General features: G+C 37.4%; 1 protein-coding gene across 4 annotated transcripts in view; it reads right to left on the bottom strand.

The window, feature by feature from the left end:
- The window catches only part of KMT2A (lysine methyltransferase 2A), an 89,626-nt gene that overhangs the window by 48,898 nt on the left and 20,815 nt on the right, over positions 1–19,913 (bottom strand). For all 4 annotated transcript variants that reach the window (XM_058289524.2, XM_058289525.2, XM_058289521.2 and 1 more), the window contains 10 exons: positions 15,705–15,774; positions 9,852–12,499; positions 8,360–8,537; positions 7,214–7,448; positions 5,173–5,237; positions 4,353–4,730; positions 3,931–4,004; positions 3,245–3,376; positions 2,736–2,849; positions 136–282 (listed from right to left, as the gene is read on the bottom strand). In XM_058289524.2, coding sequence (XP_058145507.1) covers positions 136–282; positions 2,736–2,849; positions 3,245–3,376; positions 3,931–4,004; positions 4,353–4,730; positions 5,173–5,237; positions 7,214–7,448; positions 8,360–8,537; positions 9,852–12,499; positions 15,705–15,774 — 4,041 coding nt within the window. The remainder of the gene's footprint in view (positions 1–135; positions 283–2,735; positions 2,850–3,244; positions 3,377–3,930; positions 4,005–4,352; positions 4,731–5,172; positions 5,238–7,213; positions 7,449–8,359; positions 8,538–9,851; positions 12,500–15,704; positions 15,775–19,913) is intronic.

The raw sequence follows: 19,913 nt of genomic DNA, 5'->3' as shown, positions 1-19,913 counted from the left end.
ATGTCAACATAGACTAAGTCAATCGATAAAAGAATTTAGGCACAAAAATCCTAACACCTAGGTCTTAATAACTCATTAGAGGGCAGAAATAGAGATAGAGAGGAATACTCTTAGTTCTGTTATTTAGTCCTGTACCTTTGTAGCCTGATGCTGCCTTCCACACACGTGACAGAACTTGCAGCGACGACAACACCAATTTTCCAACTGGTCCTCCAGAGGGCGCTCGTTCTCCTCTAAGCAAAATTTGTGGAAGGGCTCACAACAGACTTGGCAGTACACAAACTGCCGAAAGATGGGAACAGAGAAGTGTGTCAAATAACGTGTAGAAATATCAACCAAACCCTACTTATGTACTTTGGATTTCATTATGTAATGATTATGTAAAGAAAGCACAGTATTTCAGGCATTACAGGAGATTCAGCAGACTACTGTGATAATAATAGTAGGATTATAAAGTAACAAAATAATTATAATCCAAGATGTAACAGAATGTGCTAAATACCATGAGAGGTATAAACAAAACAGAAACAGAGAATGGGGAGATGAGTACGGAAGAGATCTTGTTGGATGCAGAAGAGAGACCCGAAAAGATTTCATGAATAATAAGGTGGCATTTGAGATAGGGTCTCTCAGAACTGATAGTATGTTAACAAGGGAGATGGAAGGGAGTGGACAGAATCTCAGGTATAGAGAAAGATGTTTATGCAACATTCTTGCATTCTTCAAACACTTGAGTGATTGTCCATTAACTGCAAGGCAAAGGGGTGCAGTTTAAACCACTGCTCGGGGTGCATGAGTAGGCAATGGGTGTGAAACTGGAAAAAGATGTAAGGGCTATGTCACAGAGCACTAGGGGTGTGAGAAATCATTACTTCATATAAAAGGCTTTGAAAGTTTTTGTACTCTAGATGGAACAGAGGTTTGTCTTTCCTATCTCCAATTCCAGAAATAATGAGGATGACCTGGAATTTTCTTTTTCCATAAAGGAATTATTGGGACAAATGGTGAAATCTAAATAAGGTCTGTAGACTATATAATAGTAATGTATAAATGTTAATTTCCCCTAATTTTGATAATCATACTGTGGTTATGTAAGAGAATGTCCTTGATTTTAGGAAATATACACTCAAGTATCTGGAGACAGATGGGCATGATGTCTGCAACTTGCTCTCAATTTTAGAAAGAAACTTGTTTCTATATAAAATGTGTGTATTTTATTTCTTATTTTGTAACATATATGCACACATACACACAAAGAGATAAAAGGATAAAGCAAATGTTGGTAAAATAGTATCATTTGGGGAATCTGGGTGGAGGATATATGGGAATTCTTTGTAGTAGCCTTGCAACTTTTCTGTAAATCTGAAATCATGTTAATATAAAAAGTTTTTAAAAAGTTTGAATGGAGATACAGTAGATCCCTGGCACTTGCAGACTGAATATTAGTCTCAATGATATCTGAAGCAACCCTAACACTTAGAACAATATGTTGTTCATAATAGGCCCTAAGAAATATTGCTTAATGAATGAATATCAGGCAATAAACTATAATTTTGATAATACATAATTTAAAAGAGCAAGTGGGCAAGACTGAATCTCTTAGCTAGTAAGTAAGTCTGACTCACTGCTCAGCATCCAGATTTCAGCTTGGCTTTGGATTTTCTTTACAACCTGTTGAATCTTATACGATAATGAGTTATTCAGGAGGTAAGGACATACTCAGGAATTTGAGAATTGTAGAGATCTTGAGATGCAACTCTTGTGAATGTCAAACTACTGCTACCTACTTAAAATTGTGCTTTTTCCCCCTCATTGTAAAAGTAGTACATACTTTCTGCAAAAAACTCACAAAGATAAAGAAAAATAGAGAGAAAATAAAGGTCACCCATAACCCAACCATACTCTTGGTATTTTGGTAAAAACTCTTCCAGAAAATTTTCTACAATTTTCTACATGTGCTCTAAAAACCATTTTTAGCCTGCTCTTTTCACTTAGTGATATATTACAAATATCTTTCCACACCAATATCTATATTATCTTTAGGACTTAATATTTTGCCATTATATAAATGATGATCTATAATTGTTTTAACTAAGGACCCTTATTAATTAATGGACTTTTGGGTGGTTTCCAATTTTTTTTTTGTAATAATTTTTAATTGTTTTTTAAAAAGATAAATATTGCTTCTAATTTTTTATCATAAACAATGCTAAAATAAAACCATATTTAAATATACAGATTTGCCAATTTAGCCCTCCTAACAAGATTATAAATAATTTATATATCCACCAATAGAAAGTCACCATTTCTATATCATCCTTGTTATCATGGTGCTTTACTGTTTAGTTTTCTGTCATCAGAAGGCTTAACTTTTTCTCCCTCATGCTTATAGGTAATTTCTGTTTCTCATTTTGTGAATTATCTATTCTTGTCCTTTGCCTATACTTTACTGGAAGTTATTCTTTTCTTCTTATTAATTATTAAGAGTTCTTTATAGACAAAGGAGTTTTGATATTCAGTATAAAACAACCATCAATGGTATCCTTTTTTCTAGAACACTATCTTTTTTTATGTTTGGATATCTAGCAGAATAATCAGAACTTTAAATTATCTGGTTCAAACCAGGGCTCGTACCTGCTAAATAACAATAAAACAGACTATAATGATTTCTTTCATCCAGAGCAAAATAATCTACTTCTATACTTTCTGGGGAAAAAAGAAGCAAAATCGCTTACCTCTACATGCCCACTACTGGCACAGAGAAAGCAAACCACCCTGGGTGTTATAGGAACAGAGGTCAGGATACCTAGGCCTCCCATCTCCCACACATTTTCTGCTTCACAATCCTCCTGTGGAGTGAGAGAAAGATCATTTACGAAATCTTCCCAATGGCACAACTTTGGATTGAAAGCATAAAATTAGAGGGACACCAGCATGTCAAGAGTACTTCATTTCATTGAGTTCAAAGTAGCTGCTACTTTAAAATTTTATTTCCTCAGATACTGTCCTTACCTAAAGGCAGTTATTGCGCAGGATAGGTAAGGAAGTCGCAAAGCCTGTGTTCTTCCGCTGACCCTCATACAGTGACCCCCCCACACTGACCAGCGCTCTCACACCCCTGAACTCACCTGCTAACAGCAGTTCTTATTCACCGCCCTCCTCTTTCAACACTTTTGGTAACATTATTTTGTCTATTTAAAGTCCACAATGCTCAAAATACTAAGTGGTCACAAAACACCTATACCTTAAAGTCCACTCTGATCCTGTGGACTCCATCTGCTGGGATTTTTTGCTTAGAACCATTGCCATTGGAGAGAGGGCTGAGGATGTTCAAAGTGCCTGCATTCTCCTGCTTACTGACTGGAGGTGGCTTTTCCTATGGAGGCAGAAGATGAATATAGAACAAACGACACTCCAGTTAAAAAAGACAAAAACATGACACCCTTCTTGCCTTTACTTCTGCAACAGATAATAAAGCAAACAACATTTTTTATTAATAGATCTGGAAAACATGTTCCAGTAGAAGTATCCTATAGACACAGAAAAGTGACCTTCAGAAGATCTTAAAGGCCTCTCTACACATAAGAACAATAGTGGACACAAGGAAGAATAAATGTTACAGATACTGTTAAAGGATATTGAGGGCAAAAAAACCATTAGGTCAAGTGGCCTGTAGCACAAGCAAATTCTTAGACTAAAACATGGGGGGCACAAAGAAGGACAAAACAACAAGGGGAAGAGACAAAAACAGAAAGGGGCCTAAAGCCTAACTCTGAAGTAATGTATTAATTTTAAGAAATTCTGCCATCTACGTGGAAGCAGAAATGCAGTTTTATTCACGTAATCACTTAAATATCAAGGAGAAGGCTATTTTCCTACATAACTAGAATACATCCCTGGGAAATGGCCAGAAAACGCATGTCTCCTCACCTTTTCTTTTGGTTTTTGTTTTACAGGGATACTTGGGCGGGGAGCCACTTTTTTCTGCTTGCTTTGCTCTGGACCTAAGAAATTCAAAATAAATTAAAGTGAGATGCTACTGAACTTAAAGTTAATGATAAATAACAACAACTACTTTAGGAATGATTGGCCTGTGAAGAAAGGGACATTAAAAGAAACAAAAAACTACTTGAATTTTAGGTTTTAAATAGGAAATTAAGACAGTATCTCCATTTTTGACTGGTTTTTGCGTCTATTTCTTTATTATTACATAGTAGTTAAAAAGAGAGCTAATCTTCTTGAACCCAAGATTTAAACGTATACATTTCAGGTTTCCAAATGCTGTTTAAGAGAGGAGTGCTTCTTTGTTGGTACTTCTGGTTCAGCAATTCCTTCTTGCCTTCCTCACTCACCTGATTCTGGTGGTGGTGGCTGCTTTTTCTTGGGCTCGCTAGGAGTGGTCTTGGGAACTTCTTTTCTCGGTGGTCCGGTGCTAGGTGGCTGCGGGGGGATGACTGGTGCTGGCTGGGAGACCTGCTTGCTGGACTTCCTGGAAGCTGGAGTGGTTACTTGTTTGGATTCAGGCCCTGGGACTGAGGCATTCCCTTCTTCACTCTTTTCCTCACTTGGCTTTCGTAGAGGAGGTTCGCTGCTGCTTTTCTTTGGGGCAGGATCCTCTCTAGCTGATGGGGTAGGTTTCTGACTAGAGTCCACTAAATTCTTGACAACATTGCTCTCTTTGCTCTCTTTCTTTTCACTGGTCTTAGATTTTTTCTCTTTCTTTTTCACAGCTAGGGGAAAAAAACAATCAGGGAAAGATCACCTAATCTTAAATTGTGCAGAATAACTTTATTTAAAATAGAAGCAAAGAAATGTAATATAATCCAATTCTCAGTTTCCTGCAGCTAAAGTTGGCGTTGAAAGGCTCAAGAAAGTTAATGCCAAGTGATGAAGTGAAGAAGGTATACTTTTATTGCTCTAGGAAATGTAATTGGCTGATATTTCTATATGAAATTATAAAACTTTTTAGTATGGAAATGTACAAACATATCTCAAAGTAAATGGAATAATAAAAAGAACCTTCATGAACCTATCACGCAGCTTTGACATCCATCAACTTCCTAGGAAAGGGCAGTACTTTTTAAAAAGCTAGTATTATCTTTCTCTGAGTATACATGACCATACAGCATTGAAGCAAGAAGCATCTGGGGAAAGGTCTTTTAACAACACTACCTTTAGCTTGCTTCTGAAGGTAGGCTTTGGAAGGCATCCATTGTAGATTCTGGCATTTTCTCATCCTAGTATAACAAGGATAAACAAAAAAATAAGTACATTTAGAAGAGAAGCAGTTGAAACGAGTTAATTTGTCTGCAAGAACCAATGAATCCTTCCTCCAGTTCATTTTGTCCTTTGAAAAGAAGGACTGCTCATTACTCATTAAATCTGAGCCTCTGAATTCTTGGATCAACTCTTTCACTTACCTTTAGGATCTAAAAGGAACAAATTATTAGTCCATATTTCTTATAGTCAAATCACTCCTGTTTTCTTATGAAAGTAACATTCAATAACAACCTGATCAGAAAATTGACTAAAATTATTCAACAAATTTTCTGTCTGCCAGCAGAGTACTACATGGCATTGATACATATTTCACTTCTCAATTTAAATTTAATGAAACTCAAATTTAATTTGAAATCTAAAAACTGCACTGAATCTATTCCAAAGCCTAAATTTAGTGCAGTTTTATCTTGCAATCATGTATCTTATTGCCCATCTGTGAACTGCCTCACTTCTTTTCACTAATGGGACCGAAAGAAGGCCAAACAAGTCCAAAGCACAAAACAACTTACTGTCTCCTAGAAACTATCTCCCCTGAAGTAAATAGCATAGCACCTCTCCCAACTATGCTTTATAAATCACTCCCATGTTATTCATTCATTCATTCATTCTTTCATTCATTCAATAAACATCTATTGACCATATTCATTCCTTGTGCCAGGTACTAAGATGTGAGATGTTCAGACATCAAAATTTCTATTTAAGTACCTCTCTTGATCTACTTTAAACAAATTATCCCAGATGGCATTGAAAAAGTATTCACAAACTGACTAAAAAAGGGGAGGAAAGGAATAAGAAATCCCTTATCAGGAAGCAGATGTGGCTTAGGCAATTGAGCTCCCACCTACCACACGGGAGGACCCTGATTCAGTTTCTGGTGCCTCCTAAAGAAGACAGCAAGCTAACACAACAGGCAGACGTGCCAAGCTGATGCAACAAGAGACACAAGAAGAAAAACAAAATGCAAGACACAAAAGCAGGGAAGGGAAGTGGCTCAAGCAATTATGCACCTCCTCCCACATCGGAGGTCCAGGGTTCGGTTTCCGGTGCTACCTAAAGAAACAAGGAAGATAAACAGACATAGCAAGTGCAAGCAGCGAGGGCGTAGAGAGAAATAAAATAAATAAAAAGAAATCCCATATCAAGTATAATATGCATAAAGATAATCTAATGAGAGAGTCAGAGGGCAAAAAGACCTGGATTCTATAAAGATAAAAATGATTTCATTTACTCTAGTAAATATTATGCCTATATCTCTCTGTTTTTAAGTAGAAACCCTCAAGAGCTGTGCTGTGCAATATAGCAGCCAGCAGGCTATTTAAATTTCAATTAATTAAATGAAATTAAAATTTCAGTTCCTCAGTCACTCTAACCACATTTCAAATGTTCAGTAGCCACATCTGGTTAATGGCTATCATATGGGATAGAGCAGATATAGAATCTATCATTGCAGAAAGCTAGACAGTGCTGCACCAGGGTTATTTATTTTTCCCCCACCCTCAGATGGCTCCTTCATCTGCCTGCTAGTTGTCTGCTTGCTGTATCTGCTCATTGTGTCCACTCAACTTCTGTAGAAGGCACTGGGAACCCAACCCAGGGAGGCAGGTTCTCAACTGCTTGAGCCACATCCACTCCCTGCTCATTGCATCTGTTTGTCTTTCTTTTAGGAAGCACCAGAAACTGAACCCAGGACCTCCCACGTGGGAGGCAGTAGGCCAACTGTTCAAGCCATATCCACTCCCCCTGAGTATTTCTTATTTAAGCACAGCTTAAACCTACCCACATCACAAAGTCCAAACCGCAACTAATCCTGTAACTCAAGGAGATTTAATACAACCACATTCAGTTTCCTGATGCATCTTTGCAATGAACCAGGAATAAATAAACAACTTTCAAGGCCAAGAGGGCAACACTTCAGAGTAAGACACCGACTCACTTGCAGCATTGCTTCTTGATATTGCGGCCACCAAACTTGGGCTTGTCTAGGCAATTAGTACAAATGCCGCAGTCCTCAGGCACCTGGCAGCCAGGACACTGCCCACAACGCCTTGACCGCCGTCCTTTCTTTACTGGAGGTTCCTGAGGCGCCTTGTTTCTGGTGACAGGTTTAATTGGTTTGATGGGCGGAGCAAGAGGTTCAGCATCTTCTGAGCCAGCAATTGATGACTTGTCTATTACAGAAAGAAATGTTCCATTAGTTCTGAAGGAGTTTTTTAACCCCTTACTAGGAGCAGAGGCAGGACCCTCAAAATCCATTTATATTATATAATCCAAACTTTTTTTTTTTACTTTAAAACCTTTATTTTGTACATTTACTAATTGAAAATATAAACAAAAACTAAATAAAAAAACACAGTTGAATAAAAAGATCCAATTCTCAATTACACAAACATCATTTTAATTGGGACTCCAAAAATGAAATATATCATAATAGAAATATTCATGCACAGAACTTGGAACCTGTTTTAAATAGTTATTTAACTGTTGAAAAATGCCTAAAATTTGCAATTTGTTGAAAGCAAAAACCCAAAGACAGAAAAAAGCACAATCTAACCTAAAATCAAGAATGTGAACTGACTACCTCTAAAGGTTCTCTAAACCTCTAAGTTTTATACAAGCAATTGCCCACCCTTAAAAACTATATGGCAGTCAGAAGAACGTGCTCCACATACCTCCATCTACGAGATGCATAACTGACCCCAGGTCTGTTCCTGGGAAACAAAAGTCTCCTTGAACAGCCAACTTTTGCTCAAGGAGTGTCCAACAGCCTTGACTGAACCTTCCTTTCACTATTACAGAGCAATCTAGGACACTTTCACCCAACCTTCACTCGGGTCAGACTTGCACTTCAGTCTGACAAGCTCTCCCCTCCTTCCTTGGCTCCCTCCCATTTTCTCTCACAGGCATTTCCTCTAGTAAAATCCTTGCACATTTAATCTCATTTTGTCATCCGCTTTTCAAAGGATCCAGACTAAAACAAATTGCTATGAAGAGCCTCTTGGGTGTCCCCGAGAATCCGAGAATGACCAATAAACAAAGGCTATGTCTGCCCAGACTCCCAAGTTTGACAACTCCAACCTACCATCATTCCCCATGGAAGACAAAATCTTTTCTCGTTCTTCCCATGGTAAGGCACTCAGGGTGGGCATGTCATCAGGAAACACAGCTCGTTTTCGGCCAAGGGCAACAGCAGCTCTTCTGCAGACGTGTTTAATCCGGGGTCCTCGCACAGAAGTCTCTGATGAATCACTTTCTTGACCCTGAATACGAGGCAAGCAAAACCAAACAATAACAACCATACATGTTGAAAATATAATTAAACGATGCCAAGGTACAGCTGACTAACTTATTATGAGCTAGACTCGAAACATACAATTCTGGTTTTCCCAACTGATAGACTATATCAATATGCACAAATCAACTACTGCTGTATCCTAAAATTGATGGCAAAAAAGGTCGCTAATCAAAAAAGGGCTATCGACTAAGCTCATATTACCAATATTACTACTTTTTAGACATTCTCTTCACAATTCAAGCTGTCTGTCTGTGTTATCAAAAAGTTCAGTCTGGGGTAAATAGGGCTTATCTAACCACAGGCTATCTCTTATATTTCCTTGACCAACAAAGGGGGAGGGGGAAATGACCTATCCATGGAATTATGAAAGATCATGGCTCCAAACAGAAATGCCCCACATTTTGAAGAGCCATTGTTTCTATTACTAGGAGGTTAATCAAAATACATCCAGTATGGTGTCAGAAAAAAGTCCAGCTTGAACTCTCAACTGGCAGAAAACTAAATGCAAATATGGCCCTCGATTGGGTAACATTAAAAATCTAAGCTTGTGGCCATCTAAACCTAACTTGTTATGTTGGCATAAATATGCATCTATTACCTTTTTTTTTTTTTTAAACTAAATATCAGCAAGTGTTCTCAGAAAAGGCCAGTGCCTAACTCATTCTGCTTAAGCCATGCTGTTCTTTGTAAAAATTTGCCTTATTTTATTGACTTCTTAAGAAACTGTCCTCTTAATTGACTTCTTCAGCTTTTCTGTCCCACAGCTTATGGTGAAGTACTTCTCATTTGTGTTCTGCACCTATTATCTAATGCTTTCATCGTTCATTACTCAGAGGAAGAGGTTTCCCTCCAATTTTCTCTTCCATCAGGAATAACAAAACATTTTGACTATAAAAATACGCCTTCAAAATTAAGTCACAGATTCCATTACACCAAACCCATTAAGTACAAATAAGTCAGCATTCTTTATAATTTGGCCCCAACCTATCTTTTAGCCTTAGCTCACCATTTTCCTATAAATACTAATCTAGCAACTCACTGGTCCTCCAATGTTTTCTATTTTTCCACTTTCCGCTCACACTGTTCCCTCTACTTAGAATGCTTTCCCCCCTGCCATTTTCTACCTATCAAAAGCCTGTCTTTAAAGAATCACTACAAATGCCACCATCTCCACAATATTTCTCCTGACTCCCATTATTGGATATAATTAAAACATTTAGTTTAGAACTTGCCCATGGAAGGGGCTAGTGATTTTAATAGACAAGGTGGAAAAGAGTACCTGTGCTTTGGGCTGGTCAGTTTGCTTAAGACTCTTACTCTTCTCAATCTTGCAGAGCTGAGCTTTGGCCTTTTTTAGGAGGCTGGCAACCCTCTTGTCAGTCATTGGAAGCTTGTCTGCCTGAGCCAACATGGAGCCTATGGAGGAAGTGGAATGTTTAACAGTGCTAGATGAAGGAGTGGAAAGGCAGAGGGTTTTCTCCTTCTCCAGGGATGGGGCAGTTGGGCCGAGGTCCAAGTTGTTTTTTTCCAGATTTCCTCTCCCTTTCTTTATAAGTATTTTGGTTTTGACAGCTGTTGTATCCCCAAGAGTCACAGAAGCACTATCAGTCCCAGAATCAAGTGATGAAGACTTCTTCCGCCCTGTTCCTTTTTTGGCAGAAGATGAAGTGGCAACATCTTCACCAACAACCTTCTCTTTGGAAACCCTACCCACAGGATACAAAGCAGAACTACTCTGAATTTCTGATCCCTTTTTCCTTTTCTCTTTCCTTGACTCCCGCTTATTCTCTTTTTCTCTCTCCCGGTCTCTCTCTCTACTCTTGTCCTTCTCCATGCTCTTGTCGGTGTCTCGATCTTTGGACAGCTCCTCGGGGGTCTTGTCTTTATTTCTCCCTCTTTCAGTCTGAGAGCCTGGGGTAAACCAGGGGAAGAGAGGAGTGGGGCTACTTGATGAAAATGGCTCTGCCGGAGCACTAGTCTGCTTCCTTGGTCTCTGAGTTTTCTCTGCAGAGTCCCCAGACTGAGTCAGGGAATGAGAAGGAAAAGGAAAAGTTGGGTTTAAGGCACTAGTGGCAAGAGGACTAACAGAAATGCTTAATGAGGAAGAGACAGAAGACGGTGGGGTGAGAGGTGACAGCTCAGAAGTACTAAGCCTTCCACTTCTTGTCCTCATGGAGTGAGAAGGAGATATTGGTTCAGATCGAATAGGACTGAACACTTTTCTTTTCCTTTTTCTATTAGATACTCCTGAAGATGTTCCAGCAGAAGTTCGATTACTAGGCAAGGTTACTGACTCAAATATTCTAGAGTGAGCCTCACTTGGAGTAAATCTCGGAGCTCTCAGAAGAGGACTCCTTTTGTGCATATCAAACCTTGTTCCAGAATGGAGTGGTGAAAACAATCGGGCTGAAGCAGCAGTACCAGATGCAGAAAAACCAGATGCGAAGCCAACATCCTCAGGAGTCAGTGGAGGGGGTCGGAAATTATCAAATATTGGTTTGCGAATAAGACCTTCTTTGGCATACTTTGCTGAGGAAAAGTATTGTGGCTCTGACCTAGAATGCTTTAAAGAAGTCCACCTAAATGTCGGTTCTCGCAAAATAGATTTTCGCTTCTCTTGCATGGGAGCAGCAGAAGCAGGCAAAAATGGTGATGCTAAGGGGATTGTTGGAGGCATAAGCCAAGGTGTGTGGTCAGAGATACTGGAGGCTGGCTGCAGCGGTGGGGGTGGAGTGAGCAGAGGTGGAGGTGGAGAGGAAGAGGTTTGCTGCTGAGGGGCACTTTGTAGAGAGGACAGTTTTTTAGTTGTTCGGGATCCAAAACTTCTCTCTGACACTGAGTATCTTCTGCTTCTCCTATCATTACTACTGTTTTCTGGGGACTGGGAAATAGGCAGTGGAGTATGAACTTCGGGGGTATCGCTCCGCTCCTCAGGAAGTACCTGAATCTCCTCAGAGGCCTGAGAATCTGTGGAGGTATCAACACTGGGGCTACTAGATCGGGAGGAGTCTGAAGACATTTGAGAGGAGTGCTGAGAAGCTGCACTTGATTTCTCAGAAGATCCACAGGATGTGGCACTGAATCTACTATTCGGGGTAGACTCTAGTCGGGCAATTTTAATCGGAGGGTCATAGTCCTCATCCTCTATAAAGCGCCGAGGGGTTTTAATGATCCGTGAGGAGATAGCACTGACGACAGGCATGATGAACTGCCGAATATTTTTGACTTGTGTTTTCACCTTTTTTCCTTGCATCTGAGCCTCTTTTTCAATTTTCTTTTGAGCTCCCTTTTTTGCCCTTTGCAAGAGTTGCTTAGCAATTGTTGCATCTGTCCTTTTAGAAGAAGGAATAATCCTAACTGGCTTAATCCTTCGAGGGCTTTGTCTGACAACTGTCTTATCTTCTTTTGTGAGTGGAGGTGTACCTTCCTTGTCTTTCCGGACCTTCTGGGGCTTTTCCAGTTCAGAGTTAATGAGGAGACCCGAAGGGGTCTTTATCCTTTCTGTTGACGGAGGCCTTCCTCGCCGTCGTACAATCTGTACCCCTTTCCTTCCTAGTTGAAGCTTCCCTGTCTTAAACTTAGACTTGAGAGGAGAGAGTTTACCTGCTCTTAATTTTTTAATCTTTGTGGCTTGCTGAAAGGTAGCAGAAGGTGTCCGTTTAATTTTTTTCAGGCTATCTTCCTTGTTTGCCTTTGGTAACTCTGAAATGTCCTTTCCGTGAGTTATTTTGATTTTTACTCCAGGGAAGGTGGGAGGTCTTCCTCTCTTCTTTTCTATACTTTTAGAATCTTTCTTCTTGATCTTATCTCCAGATTTGGTCTCTGATTTACTTAGAGGGGAAAACACAGATGGATCTGAGAGGATAGCTGAATTTCGGTCAGAGCCACTTCTAGGTCTCCCACGAGGTTTTCGAGGACTAGTTTTAACTGTGTACAGAAATTAAACAATGAAGAGCATATATTTAGCTTTGTAGTTCAGTTCTTAACTAAGCTGAATATAATTTAGCACAAGTCATTCTGTATTGAACTCTACTTGGGTCTAATGAGCCAATAAAACATCTTATTTATGCTTAGTTTCTTTTCATCAAAAACCAGTCTCAAAGAAATAAAATAACATTCCACCTGAAAAATACATTTATCTACTTTTTCATAGAAAAATCGAGATAATGATAAAAGATTTTCAATTGAACAATTTATCTATAAAACTGATTTTCCTACTACTTTAAATGAGCAAGAAGTTTTCTTCTGAACGCCAAAGAATATGTTTTAAAAAATACTTGAGAACATGTTTATAGTATGTCATCACACCTTTTCCATTCAGAATTTTAGCTCTGAATAAATTTGAACAAGGTGCTATATATTAAATAGCTTCAACCTAGTAACACACCAAGTCCCACAGGAAAAGACTCCTGGACAGCTCAGCTTGCCATATTTTCAATCTGTTTTGCCAAAGTACACTCAGAAAGTTTTATTGAATGGAAAAATATTCATTCATGAGACATCAGAATAAAAATCACTGAACTCGGTGGCATGTGAATTAACCAGGGAAGAGAAATGATATGTCCATTAATCTCTTCCCCTAAGTAGAGATCCCTGAATTAGTCAGTCTTAAGTTACAAAAAGATTTAACCCGGGGAGCAGATGTAGCTCAGTGGTTGAGGGCCTGCTTCCCATGTACGAGGCCCTGGGTTCAATCCCCAGTACCTCATTAAAAAAAAATTAACCCTAATTAAAGTCAAGAGTAAACCAACAATATATTAATCAGAAAATGGAATTTGCCAATTTATATATCAGCTCAATTTGCCTACTTATCAAGAGATTTAAGAAAATAAGGCTATTTCCTATAATACTTTGTATAAGCTTATATTTTAAAAATATATTAAGAGTTATCTTTTCTACCATATATTCTCTTCCCCCTTGTCCTCTCAATGTTTTATATGACTCAAAATTCTTCTGAGACTAAAACCAACCCTACCAGGCACCAAAAGAGATTTATGCCATTACAATGAACACTGAAGACTACAGAACCAACCTTTCAACAAAACAGAAATCAGGTCTTATTGTGAAGCTTTCTCAATATAAATGCTTTTCTCACCAATTAACTTATGAGACTTCCTGAATCAATTAAGGATTCACATATCCATTCTAAATATATGCTAATTACCACAAAAGTAAGGACTAAGACAGCAGAAAAACTGTCACTCTTAAATAAAGCATTACATCCAGATGTTTTAATATTTTAAAAATTGAGACAACATTCAAGGTAGACTGAGAGTCCAAAAAAAAAAATTTCCTAAGAGGAAACCATCATGAAAGACTTGTGAATTAACAAAATCAAACTCCTAGAGGTACATCACAAAATTCCTTATCATTGTGGTACACTTCAACCTGGTCACTCAGAGGGCTTTATGAAATCTCTTCTATCCAACTTTTAAAAGAAATATTTGATGGATAAGTAGAAAAAGTGGAACAGAGAAGAGTTCCAGCTCAGCTACTAAATTCCGTAATCTACAATGCAGTCAAAGAACTCATAAATCAGTTATAAATAATTGCTAAGCATGTATATTCTTGTTTTTGTCAACTGTAAATGAAGGGTCAGATAAGATTATCTCTAAAATCACTTTCTATGAGAAGTTTTAAGATTTTGTCACATCTTAAAGAGAACATTGCTCCTGTCAAAACAGCACAGATACTGGTATACACTGTTGGCTAACTCTTCTCAACTAGAATGGCAATTCTGCCACCATTTGGAAAAAGAAAAATTGTCAACTTAAATGTTCAAATTAGATAACTGTGTAACATGATGACACTCTTCAAATGACATCCAAATGCTAGTGAACATCACAAAAGTGAACATTACAAAGTCAAGTCAGAGCCAAAACACTGCTAACAATATCACCATTAACTAGATTGTCTATCCACATAAAATCAAGAAAACACCACAGAAGAAGTTAGAATGGCAGCCCAAATGGGGAATATATATTCCATCAAAACAGCTATAGTCCTCTCCTATACAGAATGGAATTCTACTAGCCATTAAATGTTATTTCTACTGAGGAGCTTCTCTTGTAAGCTAGCTTGTAAATCTAGAATTTCAAAACATTCTAAGACACTGCTCAATCAGAAACAGATTGAGCATCACCATCCCAAAATCTAAAGATTGAGGAATGAACAAACATAAGGGGAGAATGCCAACTATGGACTAAAGTAGACTTACTATTATTTTAGCAATGGAAGAACTTGTATCATTGATATAAAGGTAGTGGCCACCAGGGGTTCTGAGGGGAGAGAGGGAAGAATAGATGCAACATGGGGCATTTTGGGACAAAGGGACTGTCCTGCATGACACTGCAATGACAGATACCAGCCATTATACATTTTGTCAAAACCTGTAAAATTGTGTGGTACAAAGTGTAAATTCTAAGGTAAACTGTAGACCATGGTTAGTAGCAGTGCTTCAGTATGTGTTCATGAATCAAAACAAATGTACCACATTAATGAAAGATGTTGTTAATAGGGTAAGTGGGGGTATCTGGGAATCCCCTATATTTTTGACATAACATTCATGTAATCTAAAGTTTCTTTAAAAATAAAAAATAAACATTCTAGGTATTTTGTTGGTAAGATCAGTGACAAATATTGCTAATAAATGGAAACACTCCCATATCATTTTTATTTTCTTTATTTAAATACAGCCTTCCAAGGATCAGGTAAAATAGTTTCATATTGTGCTAATTTCATATGTAAAAAATAATGACCAAATTATTCACAAAGGCATATATACTACCATATAATATAAGTAAATCTGAGGATGCTTTTAGTAAGTTACCTTAAATTTGTCTACCAGGTTTCCCCATCATTCTTTGGAAACCTACCTCTGATGTCCCAAGTGGCTCACAGAGAAAAACATACTAAAGAATAAACCAAATGTGGCCTGACAGAGAAGAGTACCATAAAGAATTCTAATTCATAAGCCTTTTCCTTCTGTATAAGGGAAGGGAAATGATATACAAAAAACAAACAAACAAAAACCAGTATTTTAGATCATCCTTTACATGCAAAGAAGGCATGGGAAAGCCAAAGTCACCTAACAAACAAAACTTGAAGGCACTACACACTTCATTGGCCATACCTGAAGGAGACCTTGTGGGACTTCGCACTCTGACTTCTTCATCTGAGCCAAAACCTAAGAACTGCTCATCCTACAACAAAGGAAAATTATTTTAAAATCAGAAGCAAAAATATGAATCTGAACACATCCCAAAGAAACGTCCAGAGGAGACACAAATGAATTTGGAAAATTAGCCTCTATACATTAATCATCATCATTCAAATGGATACTATTAATTAACTAATATTGAAATAAATGGATCCAGCCATACAGCTTCATTACAGACAAATAGGAGCTATGTAGTAACTGAACAATACATTGAAAGTCATCTTTGGTGCATAGTACCCATGGGATAGTCCTAAATTTCAAACTATAGATACAGCCCAAAACAATTAAAGAACAACTTTAATTCAGGTAAGCAAATCAGTACAATGACAGAAATACATAGCCCCAATAAAACAAATGCTTTTCAACAAGTAGTTTAGTCTACAGACACATAAGGAATAACATAAACAATATCATAATCTCTTGCCTACTAAATATTAATAGAGACTGAAAGTGCCATAACTGTCAGTTCCTTAACTCAGGAATTGACATTTAGATGTGATTTCTGTACATTTGAGATCCAAAGAGTCTCAACATGCATTTTATGGCATCATTTAAAAATGCCCTGTGATAAGAGACTTAATGGTGGGCAGCAGCATTTGTGAAAGGGACCGTGACTTGACCACACAGAGGGTGAAATCCTATCACTAATACTCAGGGAAACAGCTTATTTTCACTTATACTTGGAATAGACAAAAAGCAAAAATTTCTCCTTACCTCTAACCGTTTTCCTGCCCTTTGAAAAAAGCCAAGTAACTAAGAATTCATTTAATCTACTTTGGACAAGTTCTCAAGAAAGATCTTCTATTTAAGCAAACCGATGAACAGAAATTCACTGGTTCAGAGACTAAGCGTCCTTTCCAGGGATAGAGACATAGAATTTCAGAATCCAGAAATAAAACCCATGTAACAGAAGAACAAAATAAAGAATGAAGAACAGATTTTTTTGAACGTCCAAGTTATACTGATAGGCCCCAGGGCTGAGTTCCAACAATTAAAGCACCAAAAATTTCCTCTCAAAAGCTGAGACCATGTTAGTGGACAACAACATCTGTAGATTTTCTGCTGAAGAGCTGTTTACCCAGCTAAAGCTAGAGTCAGGTACTAATCTGTTTAACCACTTTTCAACCAGGAATAGATTAAAAGGTAAATGCAACCTGTTAGAAAAATTAGAAGGCTCGTGTCTTTTTTTATGTGACAAAAAAATGAGGGCCAAGTCTTTGCATACTATGCAACAGAGAGACAGACGATTCTCATTAGAATCTAAAAGGGTCTTTGCTCTACGGTGGCTAAAATTATCAAAATATTTAACTATATATGAAAAAGCTGAAATTCTTCTCTTCAAAGAAATTTGTTTGAAAACAGATTATAAATCTAAGAATGTGTTAGCTGAATTTAAGAAATACATACTAGAGTACTTTTTACACAGCCTCTACCTTCATCACTAAATAAATCCAAAATTGTAGCATGAGTAGAAACTCCAGGCTGTTAATTTTTAAAATGTACATTTTGGTGGGGGAAAAAAGGCATCTAAAATAGTAATCCTAAAATCTACTTTGAGAGAAAGGCAAATAAATAAAATCAGTGATGGTAAATTACACCAAATGCTGTTAAAAAATTTTTTTTCATAGTATCTTAGAATTTTATAGGGAACCAGTCCAATCCTCAATCTTCTCATTTACTGGCATGTGAGACCACTGAGGAATGGGGGATTTGGAGAGAAAAGGGCTGATTTAGGATCTTGGCTATAGCACTTGCAGACTATATAAATTACCTTTGTATCTTAATTTGTTTATTGGAAAGTTTTAAGGAGTACATGAGGTAATTTATGTAAACCACTTGGAAAACTATAAAGCAACATGTTGTATTGAAGAAACTGAGGTATTGAGAGGCCAAATGACTTGCCCAAGATCATACAAGGCACCTACATATGTAAATTGGGCATACAGTAATCTTCCTTCCAAAATAGTTACCATTTTAAAACTATAAAGAAATTTAAAGGAATCAAACAAACCATTTATGGCAACATGAAAGAACTGATATTCTTTCAGCAACTATTAAGTAACAGCATACCCATGTTCAGATCCTTCAGGTTTCCTATTAATTCATTTCATTTCCTGCATTATCCTTATGGAACAACTTGCTAATCTAGGCATTTCACGAAGACATCTGGGAATTTCCCAACATTTACTAGGGGAATACATTGCTAGGTGTATGAAATTTTGTGAACCAATGTTGCAATGACAAACAAATCAAGCACCTATACATACAATATTCAACATGTAAGATAATCAACAGGAGAGGTAAGGAAGATTTTACTAATTTTTAAAAGAAATGTAAGAGATCCACACTGCTATGCTCATTATCAGCATCCTTAGTGGATCACTTTTCTATATTTGAAAATTTCACAAAGTGTAACTATACCATTCTCACTGGATGTACTCCAAAAAACAAAGAGTACTATTGAGCTATCAAGCAGTAATTTAACTCTGCCAAGGTTTAAAGTTTGCAAGTACTTTCCAAAATTACGGAAAGCATGAAATGTTTTTCCCTTCCGGTCTTGCAGATGGAAAAAGGAAAGAAAAGAATGAGTAATCAAAGAGAACTACACTTCTATTCAAAAACCTTCTTTTCACTTGAAAGATCTGTTAAGTTCTTGAAGCAGGTTAAAAAAAAAAAAAAAGTATCCGTTGTTTAAGGAATCCAGACAGTTTAGCCAAAAACAAAAGCCCTCATTGTTATGTTAAAAAAAAACTTTAGGCTTTTAACTCTGAACTTCCAATTCAAAGTTAAGAGCCCTTAAAAAAAAAAAAAAAAAGGAAAGCCAACTGAGAAAGGACTGGAAGAGAAAATGATGCTGCCAGAGGCTGCCACGATAGAAGTCCTCCCCGTGGCACACACTCCCCTGGCATCAGCACCAGGTTTCTAACATCTCATGCCCAGCACGCCCTTTAAACACGTGGGGACCCTAGAGGATGTAAACAATGTAACCGTGCTGGCTCCCTAAGGATTTGAACTTGCATAGAAATCAAGACTAAGGGAAAAAGTCTACAGAAAAGACAACAAAAGTGCTGCAGTAAAAATGAAAAAAAAAAAAAGAAAACAAAAGGAACTGCAATGAAATCCATGTTTGGAACTGTCACACCTGAAGCCTGGACAGTCCTGAAGAGGGAAGTTATGGAAGATGTCACACCGCACGTGACCAGGTAATTCCTGGGAATGGGGCCCAGACAACCAGGCATCACACAAACTTCTCTTCTCAAAAAGGCCCTCTCTGATGAGCTTAGCATTCTGACACATAATATAGGGAAACGCCAGCAAAGCTACTCCCTCCTGACAATGATGTGCTTGGAGACTAAATGGCTAAATTTTCAACATTTTCTTCCTGCAAAGATTGAAAACTACCCTTGCCAAGCTGAGCACTGTAAAACACTGTTTAATTGTCTATAACTCCCAGTTATTAAGGCTGCAATGAAGTTACAAAGTTACCAAATGTCACTTTCTAAATGAAATCTAATTGTAAAAATAATAGACTTGTAGAATTTCTTTCCTAACATCCCTACCTCTAACTCTGGGTAACCAATAACTTCTAAACATTTCTTTCTAGTAAATTCTACTTGATGCATAAGTATTTTAACATTTGAGGGTTTTTTTTTCAATGGCAGAATTTTAATTCTTTAGTGACTGGTTATTTTTTAAGCCATGAAGGAAGAGAAATATTTTCTCCACAAGAGAACCTAAGTGAACCCAAAACAAATATTATAGATAATAATGTTTACATATAAAATTAATGAAAAATTTAGAAAAATTCTGTGTTTCAAGGGATTATGTACTATTAGGGACAACTTTTCAACAAAGTACCATTTCATTTACTTGTTCATTGAAAACACATTTATATGCTTGCCACAGGGCTATATGTTCTAGATGCAAAGATGAGTAAGACATGACTCCTGCTCCCAATAAATATCAAAGGCAAAGGCAGGTATATGCACTATTTCAGCCTTCCTTTCAAAAACCAAATTTGCATTAAAATATCACTAGAGGACAAATACTATGTAATTTATATTCTGGAATTAAAATTTGCTCTAATCTTAGAATAGTTCATTCTTCATTATACATTAGTAT

This window comes from Dasypus novemcinctus, chromosome 27 (genome assembly GCF_030445035.2).
Source record: "Dasypus novemcinctus isolate mDasNov1 chromosome 27, mDasNov1.1.hap2, whole genome shotgun sequence".
Classification (NCBI taxonomy): domain Eukaryota; kingdom Metazoa; phylum Chordata; class Mammalia; order Cingulata; family Dasypodidae; genus Dasypus; species Dasypus novemcinctus.
This window is presented reverse-complemented; position numbering and strand designations above follow the sequence as displayed.